Genomic DNA, 20,627 nt, shown 5'->3' on the forward strand with positions numbered 1-20,627 from the left:
CCATGAACGCAGGCTTTGTATTTGTATACAGTATGTTAGCGGATGCCTTATTCAGACAGATGTGGCACTCTGGATTGTCTTTGCTATTACTGGTATTCTAACAGGTAAACACACTTTTGTGACATTCTTCAGTGTGAATTTGATTCTTCGACTCTTAATTGTTTGTTTATCATTGGGTTTGATGAGTTTAGTTTTTCATATTTACAGAACTTGCAGTCTCAGATGACAGAGTTCGAGGCCAGCGCCGAGCCTCTGCAGGACTGGTTGAACAGCACTGAGGTCAGAGTTCAGGAGAGTAGCGCTCGGCTCCATGACCTCTCAGCCAAGAAGCAAGAGTTCAACAAACTCCAGGTATTTTGGAGCGCAAACGCAGTTCGAATGGTGTTTCCCTTACAGTATTAAACAAACGATAGCTGAGCATCACAGAAATCTTAAAATTATACAGCTATTGAGATTTATCTTAGGGATTTTCTCTATTCTTTGGCTTTTCCTGCCGCAATGGGATTTGTTCCACATCAGGCATTTTGTAACTCTGCTGCTGGATGCATTTTCAGATATATTACATTAAGTACACCCCTCCCTCTCTGCTGCTATTAGTGAAGTTCTCTTATTCCCTCTCTTCAGTCAAGTAGACCATCAATAAATTGAATATTAAGTAGATTTTCCAAGGGCACTAAATAGTTGTAGCTCTCCATCAGATATGCATCCCTGAAGTACAATCTCAAAACCACCTGGGGAAAAAAAAGGGACCTAATTACTTTTGTCGAGCACCACTGGATCAAAATAGAGTGGCGTCTTGACATAATAGTCAGAGGAAAAGTCCAGAAATGTAATTAATTTTCCTTCTGTCACAGCTGAAGCGCTGTGTGGCTAAAAGTCCCCTTTTTTCAGGATGTGATAACAGACACACAAAAAAATAAAAAGGGGGAGCGAGGTACGGAGCGTTAAAAAGATAAAACTGACAAAGGAAGGGGAAAAAAATATCAAGCCCATCTCAAAGCTCTGCTCTTATCTTTGTTGCTATTTTTGTATTTACTCCGTCGCTTGCTACAGCACTTCTCCTCCTTGCCTTTTGTCTGGCCCTGCAAGCAATTACATTTCTCCCCTTAGCAACTGAAGTACAATACAATACACGCAGGCGTCAGTGTCTGAACCTGTGTCGGCAAAATCCTCTTTTACCTTTTCAAATCTGTACCCCCTACATTTGCAGTGTATTATCAAGCTCGTCCACCCTCCCTGGTCCGTGCTGGGTCTCATTGAATAACTGTATTTCGGCGTGTAAAGAGAAATACTGCGAAGGTTGTCCGTCTTTTTTGATGTGCTCTTGTTGCTTTGTCTGTTCTTGTGTCATGTTAACTCCCTTTCTTCTGTGTCTCTCACTACATCTTCCAAAAAAAAAACAACGTAATTTTCTCACTGCACACCACCATCCTCTCCATTGTTTTCCATTTTGTCTGTTTCCTTCACTTGCACCTGCGGCCTCCCTCTTCCTCTTACTGCTTCATCTCCTCCAGTGTGTACTGGAGGAGATGGCCGGTCGGGAGGCTGAACTGGGTCGGCTCAGGGAAAGAGCTCATCGTCTCTGGGAGGGACAGGCCGCTGGCAAAGGTTTCGTCCACAGAGTTTCCCAGCTATCAGCACAGTACCTAGCCCTCAGCAACTTAACCAAGGTACAGTAGCACCGTTCCCACCCTGTAGACCCGCCCCCTTTTTCCTCGTTCATTTATCTGTACTTCGGTCTGAGAACTGCCGCAGCATGCCTGAATGTCTCGTGTGTGTGTGTGTTTTGCTGTGTCAAGCATTATCTCCACCCCCTCCCTCTCTCATCCCTCCCTCACCCCTTTCGGTCACACACATCAGTCATAGCTGCTGTAATCAGCACGCCTCAGGTAATACGATACAGAGAGTACCCTGAGTCTTTTACCTGAGTACAGTATTCTTTCATCTCCGAAAATGTCCTCACGGATGCCTCATCAACCTAAGAAAGGGCAAGTCCGTGTTACTGTAATCTTGCAAATGTACTTCCTCAAATGTCATAGCCAAAATGTGTCCATGCTTGAAAAACTGACCTTTTACAAGCCCTTATTGGATTGGTCACACTTGTATGATTGATTTGAAGCAGAACAAAAACATTACACTGACCGCAGAGCTAACCTCAGGACAATCAAGGGTGCCCCAGCAGTGATGAATGGGATTTATTTACGCCACGGGAGTGCTATTTTTAGGATTTCTTCCCTCCCAGACATGGAAACAGGAGTGAAATCATTCAAAATTGCCACTTGTAGATTGTTATTGTAGCTCTGCTTTCCTCCACTCTTCAGTTCCACAGATATTAAAGATGCATGAGTGATGAGTGCAAACAAAATACACTGTGTTTGTGTTGTAACGTGGGGGGAAGGGAAGCCTTTGGAGATGTCTGTGAGGGAAGAACAAGGCTGTCAAATACAAACAGATGTAGAGTATATCAGACACAGTGCCTGCACATTGAAGAATATCTTCATTTTCTACTCATCTGTTTCTCAGAAGTCTTGAAGAGTGTGTTTACAGTGCTATGCTCTGATCTGTAAAAGGACAAGGCCTCCAGGATTGAGCGCATCGTAGGGGAACACCGCCTCTTCTCTCAGGGCCTGAAGGAGCTCCAGGACTGGGTGTGTGAAGCTCAGAGGGTCCTCGGCACCTGCATCTCCAGCACCACAGATAAGGGTGTGTTGGAGGACCGGATGTTACAGCTGGAGGTAAGAGAGGAATCAAATGGGTGTGGGAACCATTAGAATATTTCTTTTTGTTTTTTTCAGGAGCAAGCATTGTGCCAAGTATTATATAATCAGATCCTGTAGGAGCTCTGACACTGGAACCATGACATTAAAAAACAATTCTAAATCTCCCCGTACTGTTTTAACTGAACGCTAGGGGCCGAAATACAAAGGGGTTCGTCTGTGAGGTGTAACGTTCACGTTTCAGTCAGTAATCACTGTAATTGGTTGAGCAGCTACACTGACCACATTTGTTGTGTGAGATATCTCTTCCTTTGCGATAGACAGCAAAAACAGTGGTAAAGTAGTGAAGAAGAAACTCCTCTTAAGCTGAACGACTTTACAAGTATTTGCATTTTTGTTTGAAAGTGGCACTTGGCCAATAAGGCAGGTTTACGCCAGCATCTTTACATCAAACATTTACTCATTCAAATCTTCAAATCTTCGAATGAAGTGACAGTCAATATTACATCCAAGGGTTGCATTCCATTAAATTTTAAGCTTTAGATTTATCGTTTGTTCATTTCCTTTGTGCAGGCCTTGCTGGCTGCCCGTCAAGAGCGAGAGATCCAACTAAAGATGCTGCTAACACGGGGAGAAGCCGTTCAGAGAAACACTTCGGCGGAGGGGGTCCCAGTGATACGCAAACAAATCCAGGACCTCAAGGACTCCTGGGACTCCTTACTCTCTGCTTCCATCCAGTGCAAAAGGTGGTGATCATGAACCAATCAATCTGTCAGTAAGGTGATAGATTGGACTGAGAACTGTCTAGTTTTGTGTAATGGATTTGTTTTGGTTGAAAGGTCACAGGGATAATTCAATGTTATGCATTGTCTACGTCTTTGTTTACTGAGTGTTAACGTCTTTGTGTTGTCTTAACAGCCAGCTGGAGGGCGCCCTGTCGCAATGGACCAGCTACCAGGAGGACGTGGGTCAGTTTGTTCTGTGGATGGACCGCGTGGAGGGGACACTGAGCTGCTCGGACCGACAGTACTCTGAGATGAGAGACAAGACTGCCAATCTGGGAAAGACGAAGGTATAAAGCAGTTCATCTAAAAAATAATGGCTAGTTTAGATGCCAAGATTAGGTTTTATTAATCCCAGAAAAGTCCAACATCTGGCAAATGAAATTGTTTTTTTGTGTACATTTCTTCTGCACAGCTAGCGTGATAAAGGGGAAATGCATCAGTCCCTCCCTGCATGCCCTATATGAATTATAAATGTGTGCACACTCCTGAGGTTGTGTCCTGCTGAGTAGAGAGTGGAGAATCTCCTCAGTGTTTGACAAATATTAGCAAAAAAACTGATGATAAAACACAGTATGATTTTCATTGATTGCACAGACAGGGAGGATCCTCATTAGACAGGCTGCTTTAGAAAACAGCACTGGTGGCAACTTGAGGATTGCACAGCAAGCATTAAAACATCCTGTGAAAGTGCTGCACTTTCCATTTATGCCACACAGTCTTTTATGGGCTTAATGAATCAATTAGTTATCTTTATTTACATTGTGCTTTCTACAACAAACATAATAAAATAGGTAAAGTTCAGTTGTAGGCCTCTGTAGTATTTTTTGCTTTGTCTCAGCCTCATATTGTAATTTTACAATGTCCAAGAATAGACCTTTTTTGTAATTTTTTACCATTCAGCAATTTACCAAATGCCTGAACTGAACCAATTTTTTTTTTTAAAGATATTAGATATTTATAGAGGGCAAAAATGCAAATGAAGGCTAATAACCCTTTAGAGTAATTCGCTACAAGGGTAGACATCCTGTTTAAATGTATAATATTTAAGATTAGTGTGAGTTTGTATGATCAAATAGCTGTAACTGAGCCAATGAATACCATGAATCTTGCTTCAATATTGATATTGTTGGGTGGGGGAAAATTACTTATTAAGAGAACAATTGTATCATTTCGTTTTTCTATCTTAGTCGGCTGTACTACAATGACAGTGTATTCTTATTTTATTATTTAAGCTTCTCTATGAAGAAGTGCTGAGTCACAGCAGTCCTCTGGAGACCATTGCAACGAAGGGGTCCAATATGGCGGAACACTCCACTACCAAGCAGGAGGTGCAGGAGCTGCAGTGTAGATACAACGCCCTCAAAGAAAAAGCCAAGGTTTCTAAGTTGCCTACATGTTTTACTTTTTTTGTTAAAGATGTAAAGACAAAATCTGCATCAGTGAGCATCAGTCTGTTAACCCCTGTTTTGGACAGCAGTGCACTCTTAGGTAATGTGTCCTGTTTTAAAGCACACAACTACTCTGCCTCTGTCATTTTGAATGGACTCGCCTCTTCATTCAAGTAACATCTTCTACCCTTTTTTTTAGAATGCAGTCGGTAAGGCCAAGGGACTGGTGCTGGTCCATCAGGAGTATCAAAGGGGATTACATGTGTTTGAGGACTGGCTGGAACAGGAGCAGGCCAAGCTGGCATCATTGTCCCATCCTGAAGGAAACGTGGACACATTCGAGAAGACACTCAAGCAGCTTCAGGTAGTAATAACAGGGGATCTTATACTGTATGTGAGCAAAGCTTGCGCGAACAATAATCTCATATTCTCAAGGCTTAAACTTGAGCTTTGATCCCATATTTATTTTTTCTCATAGCTTCTACAGGAACGCTGTTCAAGTGGCCAGTCTTTGCTCTCATCTGTACTTAGCAGCAGAGAGCGAGTAATCCCGTGGGGTATACCTCAAATCGAGGACCGTGCCCTTGACACTGCGCAGCGAGAGTGGGGGGCCTACCAGGGCCGTTTAGAGGAGACCCAGGCCCAGCTGAGCTCCACACTAGCCAGACTTAGGCAAATGGGCCAAAGATTCTTGAGCCTGGCACAGTGGCTGGAGGAGATGGAGAAGGTGGCAAACTTTAGACGTCATCGGAGGTCAGACAGAGCCACCAAGGAGACGCAGCTGAAGAAACTCCAGGTGAGACAGTTCCTACAGAAGGACTTTCATGCCCATTATGATCATAATGTAGCGTAAAGGTCATGCTGTGTTATTAATGGAGTGATTTGACCTTTCGGAGAAATAACTGTTATTTTCTTTGCCTTTTGGCCAGGACCAGTTGCCAGGCTACCAGATAACAACATTGATGTGATGGGCTACACAACCCATCTACATTTAAATGATGGCCCTCAGATGGCCTATTATAGCCAGATATGTGGCTCCATGTCATATGTATACCACTGATCTCTGTCTTTCAACCACCACTCATCCCCTTTTATCCTATAACACACATCACACACCTGCAGTGGTTGAACTTACCAGTTCCAATTTAACTTTATAAAGATTTCTTCGCCCTGCGACGGAGTGGTGACCAATCCAGGGTGAACCCCGCCTCTCGCCCATTATCAGCTGGGACAGGCTTCAGCCCCCCCCCATGACCCTTCATGGATAAGCGGTATAGACAATAGATGGATGGATGGAAGGTTTCTTCACTATATTTTGATAGTATGTCAGTGGGTTGTGTGGCCCGTCACTGGACTAATTTTCCAGTGTTAGCAAAGATATCCCAGTATGTAACTGACCTATAGAATCCTGAAGTGTCTTCGTTGCACCTTAGTTTTTCCAAAACAAACTTTTGAGATACACCATGTTCATTATTGAGTGGTAGACATACTGGGGAGTTGTTTTTGCTACCCATGGACAAAGCCGCACGAGCTGTTTCCCTCCATTGCCTTCATGTTAACCCAAAGCTAACAGTTTGCCAGATACAGCTTCATTTGACTAACAGCGAATTGTCAAAAATTGTTCTGACAATGACTTGTAGTTCCAAGTGTGCCAGCTTTAAAATATTTTTCAAATCACTTTCTCTATAATATTACATTTTCTGAGAATGGACAGTATACATGTATAGTCAATGAATGCATGAAAGAATTTGATTGGATTTGGCTAAATCTTTGTCGTTTGTGAACAGGGGTGTCTTCAGTCGGTGCTCACACGGCAGGGGGAAGTGGATGGTCTCTCTTCTCTGGCTCAGCAGGTTTTAGAGGAAACCTACATCAGTAGCCGTGTTAGCGTTACTGCCACGCAGCTCACAGCCCGCTACCATTCCCTGCTCCTCAACGTACAGGTTAGTCTGCTAGTTCAGGTTTGTATGTCTAAGGAAGTGCTACTTCATCTGCTAAAGCACTTGTTTGAGGAGATGTACATACTGGAAATTAATTAGCTGAACTTCAGGTCTAAGTGGTTATATTTCCAGATGTGGGCTATGTTCCTCATGAGGAATATCTTTCGATAAAAGTTTAAGTCATCTGTTTGTGTACTAACAGTGCAGGGTTTTTTTTAAAATTAAGAATACTCTCAAATGTTCAGTTCACCTGTTAGATTTCTGGATGAGAGGTACACAGAGGAACTGATGTACACAAATCTGTGTAACTGGTGCAGACCCCTGCATCAAATCATTGGTTGGCTGGTCCAAAATGAGACAAAACCAAACTTGAATGTACATACGTTTACAACACAAACAGACATTGACGTGCCACCCTGCACAGATAAATATAAATGCAAGATAAATGTCTGTCAAGCTTCTTCTTAGGAATACGTCAATTTCAAGTGTCCTGGTTTTGTGGTGGGAGTAATATTGACCAAAAATGCTTGAGCGAGCTTGGTTTCCAAGTAAAGAATCTACAGGATGTGAAAAGAAAAAAGGCTGAACAAACTGCTATAAGTGCAGTCTGCTACAGATTTAACTTTTTGAATTATCTGTATTCATGTGTTGGTTGTAGAATTATTCCGTCATGGATATTATCTCTCAACTCAGGCCTTTATTCGGACTTTAACCTGTAACAGGAGGAGGAGGAGGAAGTCCATGCCTAAATATCCACTGGCTAAAAAGGAAGCCCTGAAAATCTAGACCATTGTCTCCAGAGGCTATTCATAGCCATTTCATTTAGAAACTGAGAGAAATAATACATCAAAGTCGGGCCTCTCACTCTAATTGTCTGTTTACTGTCATTCTCTGTATTGTTGCTTTCTTTTAAAAGCATAAAAGGAAGATATAAGTCCACCCAGGAACACTGTCCATCAGCACATTTTTTCCCCAAATAATATAACTAAGGAAGAGTTCACCTAAAAATGAGAATTCGGTCATTCTCTACTCTCAGTCTTGCCAATGGAAGAGTTGTTGTCGTTGTTTTTTAACTGCTTGGCATGCTGAGGCTTCAGGACATTTCAATTATTTTGGGCAAGCAGTATGGAGGCATTTTATTGTTTGATTATTTATGTATTTATTTTTTACCATTCAAAAATTGGTCTCCATCCACTTCTGTTGTTTTGGAGATTACAGCAACACATTTCACTGTTAAACTCCCGCTGTGTTTTGTGAAGGGAAAAAAAAAATCCCCTGACCTTCCATCAGTATGAGTGTGATTAGTCAATGACAGAATTTTCATTTTTGGTTGGATTATCTCTTAAATGGCCTGTGCTTAAGTTGGTTTAAGTTATTTCAATCAGAAGCCGAACAAACATGTTCATAACCACTGCCATCTCTGCCCACATGGGCTTTTTTACATATGGTTATGCGCTCTCACCACCAAGTTTATTCCACAGAGTGTTTCGACTTTGTCTCTGTAATGCCCCATTGAAGTAGCTTTGAGAGCTGCGCCTGTGTTGGTCTGTGTACTCAGATCCAGCCTTCTCTATTTTTCTGCTCCTCTGGGTGGTTGGAGTGGAGTGGGGGGGCTAAAAGAAAATCAATGGGGCTCCTCTGGTCTGGGACTCAGACTATAATTAAACGTTTCTGAAGACAATCTTAAACCCGGCACCAGGAGAGGAAAAGCTTTGCCTGTGCTACATTGATTTTTACACCTTCAGTAACATATCTGAGCTACCAACATGCATGCCCCCTCACTTTCTCTACACCCCCCCCCACCCACCCACCTCTCAAAATTGACTCAAGCATGAATAAACTTCAAGCCACACACACATACATAACATCCCTCTTCATATCATGGATGCCTGTAATTATACTGTGTGAAGTGGGGTCCATATGGGCATGGGGTGGGAGGCTGTTACCTCCGTCTACACAGGAAAGGTGTGTATTCAGCACTTTCAGTTAATTGGAGCTTCTCACCACAGGATTTACAAGTTGAGTGAATCATGTGTCAAACCTGTAAGAAACCCTCTCCATCCTCGTGGTAGCGTTGGCTCAAAATCTCAGTCAAGTGGATAATGCATCAAAAATACAGAACCTCTCTCCTCTCCCCGGGTAGTGGAGTATTGACAGATGAAAGAAGAGTGGGGAAAGGGGTATTTTCTGTTTTGAGGGTTGTTCAAAGAGCTTTTGGTCCTTGGTGGTACAAATAAGACTGCTGGGGCTCAACTAACACTTAAATATAAGAGCTATGGAGTCGGAGAAACATTTTGAAGAGTGTTAAGTTAACCTTTATGGCCATACTATGAATTATTTTCTGGGAAAAATAGGGTACCAAATATACATAGATTGGAAATGTACATCGCAGTAACTCTGAAAACATATTGTCATTTTTCCTAATGATCCTATATTTGTTGAAATTAACTCCTGACCTTTTATTCAATGTTTTTGTTTTTGTTTTTTTGCAGGATGCCATCAAGCAACTAAAGGAGGAGTTAAAGAGTATACAAGAGTCTGAGAACCTTTGCGTTTCCTTCACTGACTGGCTGAGCTCCACTCAAAAAAGCTTCACAGCATTAACTGTTGTTACTGAACCTCTGGATCGCTTTGCCATGGAAAAAAAGATGAAGAAATTAGAGGTATTGATCCATTTTATTGATTTCCTACTGTATTTCCATGTGTTTAGAAGCTTGAGGACATCAGAAATGCCCATTGAATAAGATGCGATGCGAAATGTCCAGCAGAAATGGCATTTTGCTTTGTAAAAAGAGACAGAGAGGCAGGACTTTTTGTTTAACAGCTTTATTTATGAGTGTATACACTGACAGAAGGCGACTCCTGTGGTCCATGTCCTCAACATGAAGTTATTCGACCCAGTGGCTTGTCACAGTATTTGCGGAAAAGAAAACAGATAAAATCAATAGAAAAGTTAAAGATTGATTGATGGATGTATGTCTTCATAATATCATTAATTGAAATTGCTTTTGTGGTATTTAGCTCTACGGGGAGAAAACCTAGTTTGATTTTAATGTAAAAGTACAAAAAAAACGATTAGTAATGCCTCTGCATTACCTTACTCTTCATCTGTCCGTCTGTCCAGTGCTTTGAGATTCTTCAAATCTGGCACGTGTCCACTGGGACTTAATGATAGAGGTTTTGGTGGTCTTGTTAACTCAATATCTCAGGATGAGCCAATTTCTTGAGCCTTGAGCCAATTTCTTCAAATTTGCCACAAACATCCACTGTGACTTGAGGATGAACTGAAAACATTTTGGAGGTCAAAGGTCGAGGTATACAACCGTGATGCAGTATTTCCAGTTTTGTAAATCATTTGACATGCATTGTAGATTAGGTGAGCAATTTCATTAAGGATCTGAACTGAATGGGTTAAAAGGGTATTTTTCATCACAGCCTGACTTTTAAATGCCTTCATGAACAGGTTTCACTAAATCAGCACAGGTCCAGGTATTTATGTGGCAAACTGATGAGTTAGCAAGTCCTCAGCTTGGCGGGGAAAATTTGAGCACAGCCATTTGTGATTGCAGGATTACCAACAACAACAACAAAAAAAAACAGCAAAAATGTCCTTTTGCAATGTTATTTTCTGCCAAGCAACATAAGGTATCTGCTGCTAACATCAAGAACACAGAGTCTTTGGCAGCTTCAGGATGCTTGGCCAGCAAAAATATGCATCGGTATTTAAAGCTAAAAAAGTAGTTGCTGCATTTTTTTTACATTTTTTTTTTTTTTTACAGTTCCTCTTTGTGCTTTTTTGGTCAGACTTAGATTTGTGGGAAATAGCTCTCCTAAAAAAAAATGCCCACACCTCCAGATATATCAAGTGTGAAGCAGGTTGCAGGAGTATGGTTATTGATCGTGTCTTTATGAAGAGAAAGCGGAAGCTGCTTTAGAAGAGGCGTGCAAGTGGGGAGGGACGCCCCACTGTGAGGAAGAGGATGAAGAGGCGCCTGTGTCAGGAGCCTAGTGGTACAGACACTGTAATTGATGCATTGCCCTTACCGCTTCACATCACACAGGCACAACCCTCCTCCATCACTCATTACGTATCACAAAACTCATCCAAAGTACTAACAAGCTTCTTCAGACGATAACACCCTTGAAGCCTCTAGTGATTTTACACATTTTTTTTTCAGTATAAGTATCACTATATCCCATTTGTCTTTGTCCTCACAGGCACACACACTGTGAAAAGCACGCATGCACGCACACACACGTACGAAGATATTTACAATATGTCATCTGGTGTGGGCTTTGCGGCAATCCCTGTCTGGGATCGATGCTCTGTTTCTGCGTCGGGACTGAGGACATGCTGTCACCACATGTGTCCTTCCAGCTCTGCAGACGACACTCACGAGCTTCACCACTTACTCACTCTCTCTCACTCTCCTGCAGTGAGCGCTGCAGGGCTGTTCATTGAGCCGGGATGATTATGCATTGACACAAAGTCTAGAAGTCAATAGCTATGTCTAGGGCCATTAGTTGGATTGGCACTTAGTTTGATAGTGATTTGTAACTGTAAAAGAGTCCACGGTTGCGCCGTAGTCCTGCAGCATCCTCATTAGCTTGAAATGTGGACTTCATTTAGAATTTTGAAAATGAAGGTCATCTACAAATATTTGTGGTTATAAATGGGTATGTTGGTGCTATTGTTTTGTATCATAAAATTCAACACATCCCACACCTATTCATTTGGTATTATCCCTCAGTTTTTAAATTTAGAAATTAATCTTCAAAACATTAAAAAAAACAAAAAACAAGAGGATCCTCTTCCTAATTAAAATCCCCCACACTCCCAGCCTCTATTTTTCTAATTTTACTGGTATTTCGTTCACCCTTGGGCGTTCTCGGTCATGCTGATGTGATCAAATCATATCATACGATACTGTGTGCTGAAAAAGTGAAGCATTCTTCAAATTAAACAAATAACTTTCGTGGCATATAATTTCAACATTGTTATTCTTCTTTTTAAAGCAATGATACAAGAGTAAAGACAAAAAAATGTCTTGAGCTCAAGACACAAACAAATGGCAGCAGATCACCATACACCCTTGGCAGGGAGAATGAATGTTTCAATATGAAGTAAAGATGACAAGATATATATGACTGAATTTACTTTCTTTCTTTAGTTCATGTGTTATTAAACTAAATTGTGTAATATATGGATTTATCAAGTGTGTCTTATTAAAGTCCTAAACATGCACGCGGGTGCATTATTTGCACGATAAACAAGGAAACATGGACGTGTGCAGTCAGGCACACTTTTTATATCATATCATCACTGGAGATCTGGGCTTTATGCAGGGTGAAGCTTCTCTCTACTCAAGCAATAATAGACTGGTGATGAAAGCTTGATGGCATCCCATCGAGTGGACGTCTGTGTGTGCGTGCGTGTGTGCGTGCGTGTGTGTGGTGTGTTGTGGTTGCCCTGGAAACCCCTGCGGTTACTGCTGCCTGTTAAGGGGCCTTATAATTGGGTCCTCCTTTCATATTATTCACCGTGGTTTCTCCATGCCGTGACCTCGCGGTCTTGTCCACATCTCACCATGCAGGTGTGAGCCTACCTGAAGGGTTCAAAGCCTTTCAAATACTGGCAGGCAGGCCCGGGTGAGCAGGGCAGCGTTGGAGGTGAAGGACAAAGAAATCTGTGGTTTTGTGTCTGAACGTTAACCTCAGAGTCACGGAGGATATTACAGAACATATGTGCTATAATTCTCTTGCACCAATAGAGACAAAGAGTCTTAAAATTATGAAAAAAATAATGATGCCCCAACTGAAGGTCATTTAGTATAAAGATAATGATGATAACCCATGCTGAGTATGTATTTTGCACTCTCTTTCACCCAGACTATACAGTCTGATCTCCATCATGGTCACAGCTTCCTGAAAGCCCTGAGGGAGCGGGCAGAGCAGGCAGCTGGCTTCCTGGACGAGGCTGGAGCAGAGAGTTTAGGAGGGGAGGTGGAAGCTCGTCTTGCCCAGCTGGAGGAGCTTGCCGGCGGGTTGAGGCAGGAGCACAGTTTCCTGGAGCGGGCGTTGCTGCTTGCTAAGGAGTTTCAGGACCGTTACAAGGCCCAGGCCCAGTGGCTGGTGGAGACTAAGGCTTTGCTCGGCTCCCCACTAGAGCCCAAGGCTGAACTTTACCAGCGAAGAGCACAGTTAGCCAAGTACAAGGTAGACTTTCTTTATTGTGGTGTTGTTAATTGAAACCTTGAGACTTTCATTAATGGTTTGTTTGGTTAAAATAGTCTATTGACCCATTTATCATGATAATGTGTGACCTTGAGTGTACATCAACTCCTAAATTGCATATATTTAACATTACTGGTAACCCCTTTGCAACTTTGGAAAAAGTTTGGCATTATATAGGAATAGAATCAATTTTATAGATTAGATAAAACATGCAAGAACATGCAAAACAGCTGTACTAGCATGTGCTATCTTTGTAATGGAGGAAACAAAAGATTTAAATATTTTTTGTGTGGCGTCTACTTCAGACTCTCTTGCAGATGGTTCAGTCCCACGATGGATCCATCAGGTCGGTGGTGGAGAAGGGCGATGCCCTGCTGGCATCTGTGCATTATCCCTCTGTCAGAGACAAAATGAACAGACTGCAAAAGGACTACAGTGAGCTCTGTAACACAGCCATGGTGAGAATCGTGTGATATAGAGATTAGTAATTAGAGATGAGGGTAACAGCAGAAATCTGTAAATCATTGTTTAAGGGTATTTTGCCCTTTCAAAGATATTTTTTCCTCCTGCAGTTCTACCACAAAATGCAGAAAGAGACAGCCACGTACTGTGTATTTAGCTTAAAGCTAATGGTGACTGATGGCTAACAACAGACAGCTACAGCAACAAAACAACAATAAAATTGCCTTAAGGCATTCAAGCGCAACAAGCTGGTGCATTCAGTTGAACTTGTTTCACAACTATGTATACATGTCTGGCTCTTTCTGCATTTTGGAGTCCAAAAGAAATAGTGCAACAGGGAAAAAAATCATGTTAAGAGCTCAAGACACCTATTTGTGAGTGCTCATAAGGCAAAATACACTTTTGCGGTACATAAATGAATCGATTTAATACATGCAACACGTTTTCATATGTTTTAAATCCATTCATTATGGATAAAAGGCATATAATCAATGGCAGAGAAGGTGGTCACATGGGTTTGATGCATGTCATTGGTCATGTCTGTATTCACAATGTGACTCAGGCTCATGTGGAGAACTTGGATGGCCAGGTGAAGGAACAGGAAGCGTACCACAACGAGCTCCAGGAAGTTGAGCGCTGGTTGCTCCAGATGTCCAGCAGGATGGTGACTCCTGACCCCACAGTGAGCAGAAGCCTGGAGGCGGCTACTCAACAGCTGGCCAGGCACAAGGTGACCAATAACAGGATAGGTTTTTTTGTGGTTGATTTCATATAATGTGATACAGCTGAAGTGATTGCACCTTGTTCCATTCTGGGAGAAGATCATTTTCAGCTCTTATATTAGATGATGAGGAGATACAGACAAAATAGGTTGAATGAAACAGTCATTTATTATTTTACAATATATATTAAGAATTGCTAATGTTTCATCTGCAATTATAACACATTTTATTAAAATGTGACCAAATCTACAACAATAACAAATTGACTCTCTTCACATTTGACTTGGCGCTTGTCTAATAGCCAACCAGACCACATTGTGTGGTGTCAGTCTGTTCTGACCTCTCATATCATTGACCAGATTGACTTTCTGTAATATGTCAGCACTGGAGACGCTCCCTAGCATGATCCTTCTTGGTTACTTTGTCTTCCGCAGGCCATCATGGAGGAAATAGCAGGCTTTGAGGATCGTTTGGCAGGCTTGAAGGAACGTGGCGACCACCTGGTACAAGGCTGCGGTGAACGTGTACAGAGCAGGCTGAGACAGCAGGTCCAGGCTCACCAGCAAGGCACCAGAGACAGCTACTCTGCCATCTGTAGCACAGCGCAGAGAGTGAGTGAGGAGGAGTGAAGAGGGAGGGAGGGATATGAGAAAGATGTGTAGTTAGTTTTTAAAGCAGTGCAACGACTGCTGCATATTTCCGGTATAATTTTAACACACTGGATGCACACACATTTTCAAATACATCCACGGGAGTTCATATGACCACACACACACATTCATGGGAAGACACATTCAACATAGCTAAGATATCCTCGTAATCCTAACCCATTCTGACACTTAAACCATGTCTCACAACAGCCCTTCGGTTCCAGTGTAGAGGACGCAATTAACGCTGCCAAGTGGCGCTCCGCAGCAGCCTTACTCAGACGAACCCCACCAGCCAAAATCACTAACTCAATCTACCCGTATTAATCTCCGTATATCCCCTGTCAACTCCACGTTTTCATGACGGAGCCAAAAATGGTCACACGCCTCTCTGTTCGGTAGATCTGGCGAGCCCTCTAATCCAGCTCCACTCTGTCATTTTGGCAACTTCTACTCTGTCATCACAGCTCACCTCCCAAGACGCCACCGCCATTTTCACTTGCACCGCCAATCTGGTGTGGTGTGATCCAGCCACACTTAACCACTTCACTGCTGGCTACTCTACAACTGTGCCTCCAGTGTTATGGTGGCTGCCAAATACGTCCCAGCGCAACACAGCTCTAATATCCTGCCTGCCACTTGCCACCGTGCCAACCTTGTAGCCTTCGCCAAATGCACCGGGCAGTTTGCCAGTACATGCCCCCCCTCTTCTTTCTCTCTTTCGGGTTCTCATATTAACACTGTCAATCAGACATCGCTGTTTCACTCTCCCCTGGTGGGTATGGACGCCTCCACATTCAACACCTGTCAAAGACGGAGCAGCATAACTGCCTCCTTCAGGGTTTTAGCATTCAATGAGTCTTTGTGTTTGGCCATGCTTTGCTGACTTCAAAGCATTTTAGTTCTCTTTCCACTGCTCTATTTACTGTCTCTTTAATTTCAAATTTGTATGATTACATTTGTCTTGTTGTGAGGTGACCTGTCGTCACTTTTTTAATTGATATGCAAGACTTTCAGTGCCATAAATCTCATAAAACCCAATATTGAAAGTAGAGGATGAAAGATCTCAGGACAAGGTTCCTCACACGGGGGTATTTAAGACAGATCACACGTTATTTCTCCTTACATACCTTGTAGGTTTATCAGAGTCTGGACCATGACTTACAAAGACACGTGAGTTTGCAAGACACCCTGCAGCAGTGTCAGACGTGGTTGACATCTGTGTCAGAGGAGCCAGAACCTCCTGCACATACTCCGCTCAGCCTGGAGGAGGCGCTACAGCAGGTAAGTGAGCCATTACACTTCCTCTGATAACCAGATATCTAATAGATTCATATTTGTGGTTGTTGCCCGCATGTTTGTGGGTGGGGATGGAAATCTGGATAGAATCGGCGTCAGTCAAATCACTGGACCGTTCACTTTCTGTGGCAGGTGAAGCAGGAGCGGGCTCTCCAGGAACAGGCCAGCACTTACCTCCAACTTGTGTGTTCATCATGTGACCTGTCAGTCCTGAGAGTCCAGGAGACAGCGGCAGCTATCCAACAAGTCAAACTACAGGTTCGTTGGCCAGGAGGAGCCATAATATAAAACAGCTTGTATCCATATAAATGTTTACAGCCGCCATTGTATTTTGTTTTGGCCAGACTGAGGAACATATGCTGCTTTGTGAGGAGGTAGCAGACAACTGGAGGGACATTGAAGAGCAGAAGGTAGATCTGGAGGTCCAACTGAGAGAGACAGAGCAGCAACTTCAGAACCTCATCAGAAGACCTGCAGAGCTTGAGCCCCGGATTGCACAGAACCAGTTAGACAAGGCACAGGTGAGAGCACAATTAATTCTACACTGTATTGCTTAAAGATGAATTTGAAGTTGCATTTTTCTTGCAAACAAATATAATCAAGACTTTAAAAGTCATTGTGTCTGGAATCTCTTCTTGCAGGAGTTCCTCCAGCAGATCCGGGAGAAACAATCTGACGTTAACCGTTTGAATGAGGCCATTGGCAGGCTGACTAATGGAAAGGAATCTCCTTCACTGGAGGGCTTAAGGAGACTAAAGAGGAGCTGGATAGAAATGAGCCAGCGAGCAGAAGAGCTGGAGGCCCAGCGTGGCGAGGACATGCAGCGAAGTGGCGAGTACCAGGAGGGTGTGGCCGCTGTGGAAGAACTTTTCCACCAAGTATCCAGAGAGTGGGACTATCTTGCAAGGTATCAGCCTTTGTTGTGGAGGGTTTGATGTTTATCCCAAATTTACTGTCCAGGCCACTCAACATATGGCTGTGTGTACTCAGGGCCGACACTGAAAGTACAAGTGAGCATCTAGAGGCTCTGAGGAGGTTATCCAGTGACCTCATAGAGCAAAGAGCAACATTAGAAGATCTGAGGGACCAGAGGCAAGCTATCCTGCCTCGACTTAGCCTGCTAGACAAGGAGCTGGTAAAGCAACAGGTGAGAACAGTTCACACAACAGTACATCACTAAATCACTGCTCAGGTGTATTCAGTGTTTTGCCTTTTACTAGGTGTGTCACCTGGAGCAGCGCTGGTCCCAGCTGGAAACTCTCATCCAACAGAAGATCCAGGACTCTGCACAGACGCTAGAGGATCTGGCACGGGTTGAAACCCAGCTAAGGGATGCCCGTGAGTGGGTGGAGGAGCAGCGGCCTGCACTCACCTCTGCTTTGAAAACCAGCCCACCCCCTGACCTTGCCCAGAGTTTCCTGTTCGACCACTTGAGTGTGTGTGTTGAGCTGGAGGCACGTCAGCAGCTGCTGGGTCAAGCAGTGAGTGAAGCGCAAGCTGTAACCAGCAGGCTGGGATTGAGTGAGAAGAAATGCCTGCAGGAGCTGGTTGAGCAAGCCCAAGCTGAAGTGGAGGCTCTGGGGGCTCGGGTGGCCCAGAGGCGGAAGTATCTCAGTAAGGTAAAGCAGCTGGAATTGTGTAAAAATATAAATTGTGCCCTATAGGACCTGACTTTCTCTGTTATCGCTTAGCTTAGGAATAAAATTTGTGACATATTTCAAAGGTATAAACTTTGACCTGTCTTTTCCAGGCTTTCACAGAGAGAACACAGTTCCTTCAAGGCCTGCGGAGAGCATTATCTTGGGTACAACAACAGGAAAGGAAGGCTTTGATTGATGACCACATAGCTCTTCTCCCTGAGGACCTCGCCAAACAGGCCTCTGTGTGCCGGAGCATCCTGAGCGGCCTACGAGCCTACCAGAGGGAGCTGGCATCTCTCTGGGTACAAGGGCGAGAGCTTGAAAGAGATGCCACCGATAAAGAGAGAACAGAAACCCTGGCAAAACTGGAGGAGCTTCAGGCAGCTTTTGAAACCGCTCTCCAGAGAACAACCCAGCGTGTCACGGACTTGGAGAAAGCCTTGACATCCAGGAAGTACTTCCAGGTGGACCTGAACAAAACGTGTCGCTGGTTAAGACAAGCAGACGCCATCACCTTCCCTGAAATCAATCTAAGCAGTATTGTCGACAGCCAGGAGTTGCAAACACAACTGTCTAAATTTCAGAACATTTTAGAACAGGCTTCTGATCACGAGAATCTCCTTCTTATCGTCCAAAGAATAGGCCAAGAGATCCTCCCTACGCTGAACGAGATTGACCATTGCTACCTAGATGAGCGGCTCAACGCCTTGCCTCAGCAGTACAACAGCATCCTCGCTCTAGCCAAAGAAAAGAAAGAGAGAGTCCAGCAAATAATCTTAGAGAGAAAAGAGTTCAGCGCTTTATTTGATATTACTCGAAGTGCACTGGAGGAGCTTCAGGAGCAGTTTGACAATCTAGAGAAGCAGACTATCAGTCAAAATGAAGAGGAAATTGTTAGCCTTATTTTGGAATATAGAAATATAAATGAAAGCTTATTTCGTATCAGCCCTGCTGTGAGAGAGCTCCATGGTAAAAAGCAGGCATTTCTGAGTATGGGCCAGACGTACAGAGCTGAGGAGATGCAGCAGCTTGTCAGTCTCCACAACTCGTTAAAAAGGAGAAATATTCAGAAAATGAATTTAGATGATGACTTGAAAATAATTGTTGAGCACAATAGACAGTTAACTAAGATGGATCAGGAGTTGACGTCTGGGAAGGAGAATCTGGTCAAAATGAAATCAAACAAAGAAATAGGTGCTATGGATAAAATTGCAAACCTTTATTTGATGCTTGAAAGTGTGGATTGTGTAATCTCACAAGCTGAAGAATGTAACCGACGAACTAAAAACCTCAGTTTGAAGTTCGACCCTGCTGCCTTTGAGGAAATTACATCCAAGGTTGAATTATTGCAGTCTTTACGTTTTGATTTAAAACACTGTGTCGAAGAAAGCGAGAAGGACATCAGCCGATGTGATTTCACTGGAGAGACTGAGAGCACGTCGGGATGGTTAAGGACCGTTCAGGACATGTTGGAGAAGCCTTTAACAATATCTGAAGCCAAAGTTGAGAAGGTGCATGAGCAAGTGCGGAAAGGGAGAATCATGGAAGAGGAAGTGAAAAGTAGATTGAAGATGGCGGATGTTTTGTGTTGTAAAGAAATACAAGAGTTTTGTAGACGAAAGGAAACGATTCCAGCGCATGTCGAAGAAAAACAACAGGAACTGACAAAACTGGGAGCTGAAGTTCAAAGGAATATTGGCGAAAAACAGGTATGTGTTCCATCATAATACATAAATGTCTTTTATCAATTTATGTGCAATAGCTTTATATCTAAGTTAGAGAGATCTGCTGAAAATGAAATGGAAATTAGCGCCACAGCTTCTCTATTTGTCAGGGATCTGCTCCATGATTCATGACTTTGCACTGTCCTCTGTTCCTCAGACTATCAATATTAACAAGCTCAGGGAACATTTAAAAGAAATGGCAGGACATTTGAATAAGTGACCATTAATTTATAACTATTATGGGGGCTTCAAAGTGATAAAATACTGTATCCCAAAGAAACCGTCATTTGAATAAAAATACAATGGCAGCGCCTTTTTAAGTCAGTCAAGTTTTACAGATGAGGAGAGGGTAATAACATTCACTCGATTCCCCACTGAGGAGAATTTTGATCTTTCTGGCAAAGAGATGAAAAAGCGGGGTTCCAAATTAGATTATTAGAAATGTGAGAAACATGATTACATATAACTCCATTTAAAGTTCTTTCCACATCAGCAGACTCAAGGTTTCTTGCTGTGATTTGAAAGGCTGGCACTTCAAACTGCATTCGTTGTGCTGAAATAGTAGTTTGTACCATAAGGGGACCATACTCTGTCCTATCATATTGTTATCAGCGGCTCTCCGAATTTACTGTAAACTAGCATTTGGCTTTTGAATATGACAGTTTGATTAATAGCCATTGTCTGCAACCAGGCGATCGTTGATGATGGACTGCTGCCTAGGAAAGTGGTGTGTGCACGATTCTGTAGTGCTTAAACGTGAGACGATGTCATGTCAGAGATGTGAGGTCCTGCATGCTGGGAGAGGGGAGCTCCTCAACCTGAAGAATCTCTGTCGATTTGTGGATTGTGGAGCTTCCGGGGGCGGTCCTAATTCTATCAGATTGTGTCGTATTGCTCCGTTTTCTACCATATTGTGGAGTATTGTACATTATTGTATCATATGGTACAGTATTGGGCCGTATTGTATCATCAAACAATGTCGTACCATATTGTATCGTACCGTACTGTAACCTAGTGTATTTATCGTGTCATAGCCTATCATATTGTACCATCTTATTCATAGCTAGAT

At 43.0% G+C, this 20,627-nt stretch overlaps 1 protein-coding gene across 7 annotated transcripts in view; it reads left to right on the forward strand.

Moving 5' to 3' along the window:
* Positions 1–20,627, forward strand: part of syne1a (spectrin repeat containing, nuclear envelope 1a) — a 125,356-nt gene that overhangs the window by 66,845 nt on the left and 37,884 nt on the right. For all 7 annotated transcript variants that reach the window (XM_086189443.1, XM_086189439.1, XM_086189445.1 and 4 more), the window contains 21 exons: positions 208–351; positions 1,515–1,670; positions 2,571–2,735; positions 3,291–3,463; positions 3,636–3,789; positions 4,735–4,878; positions 5,090–5,254; positions 5,369–5,686; positions 6,678–6,833; positions 9,323–9,493; positions 12,720–13,046; positions 13,370–13,522; positions 14,089–14,256; positions 14,683–14,859; positions 16,033–16,179; positions 16,327–16,452; positions 16,539–16,715; positions 16,836–17,101; positions 17,185–17,341; positions 17,415–17,813; positions 17,945–19,543. In XM_086189443.1, the coding sequence (XP_086045569.1) occupies positions 208–351; positions 1,515–1,670; positions 2,571–2,735; positions 3,291–3,463; positions 3,636–3,789; positions 4,735–4,878; positions 5,090–5,254; positions 5,369–5,686; positions 6,678–6,833; positions 9,323–9,493; positions 12,720–13,046; positions 13,370–13,522; positions 14,089–14,256; positions 14,683–14,859; positions 16,033–16,179; positions 16,327–16,452; positions 16,539–16,715; positions 16,836–17,101; positions 17,185–17,341; positions 17,415–17,813; positions 17,945–19,543 (5,442 nt within the window). The remainder of the gene's footprint in view (positions 1–207; positions 352–1,514; positions 1,671–2,570; positions 2,736–3,290; positions 3,464–3,635; positions 3,790–4,734; positions 4,879–5,089; positions 5,255–5,368; positions 5,687–6,677; positions 6,834–9,322; positions 9,494–12,719; positions 13,047–13,369; positions 13,523–14,088; positions 14,257–14,682; positions 14,860–16,032; positions 16,180–16,326; positions 16,453–16,538; positions 16,716–16,835; positions 17,102–17,184; positions 17,342–17,414; positions 17,814–17,944; positions 19,544–20,627) is intronic.

The sequence above is a fragment of the Aulostomus chinensis genome, chromosome 20, assembly GCF_037954235.1.
Source record: "Aulostomus chinensis isolate RoL2024-O1b breed Wild chromosome 20, RoL_Achi_v1.0, whole genome shotgun sequence".
Lineage (NCBI taxonomy): Eukaryota > Metazoa > Chordata > Actinopteri > Syngnathiformes > Aulostomidae > Aulostomus > Aulostomus chinensis.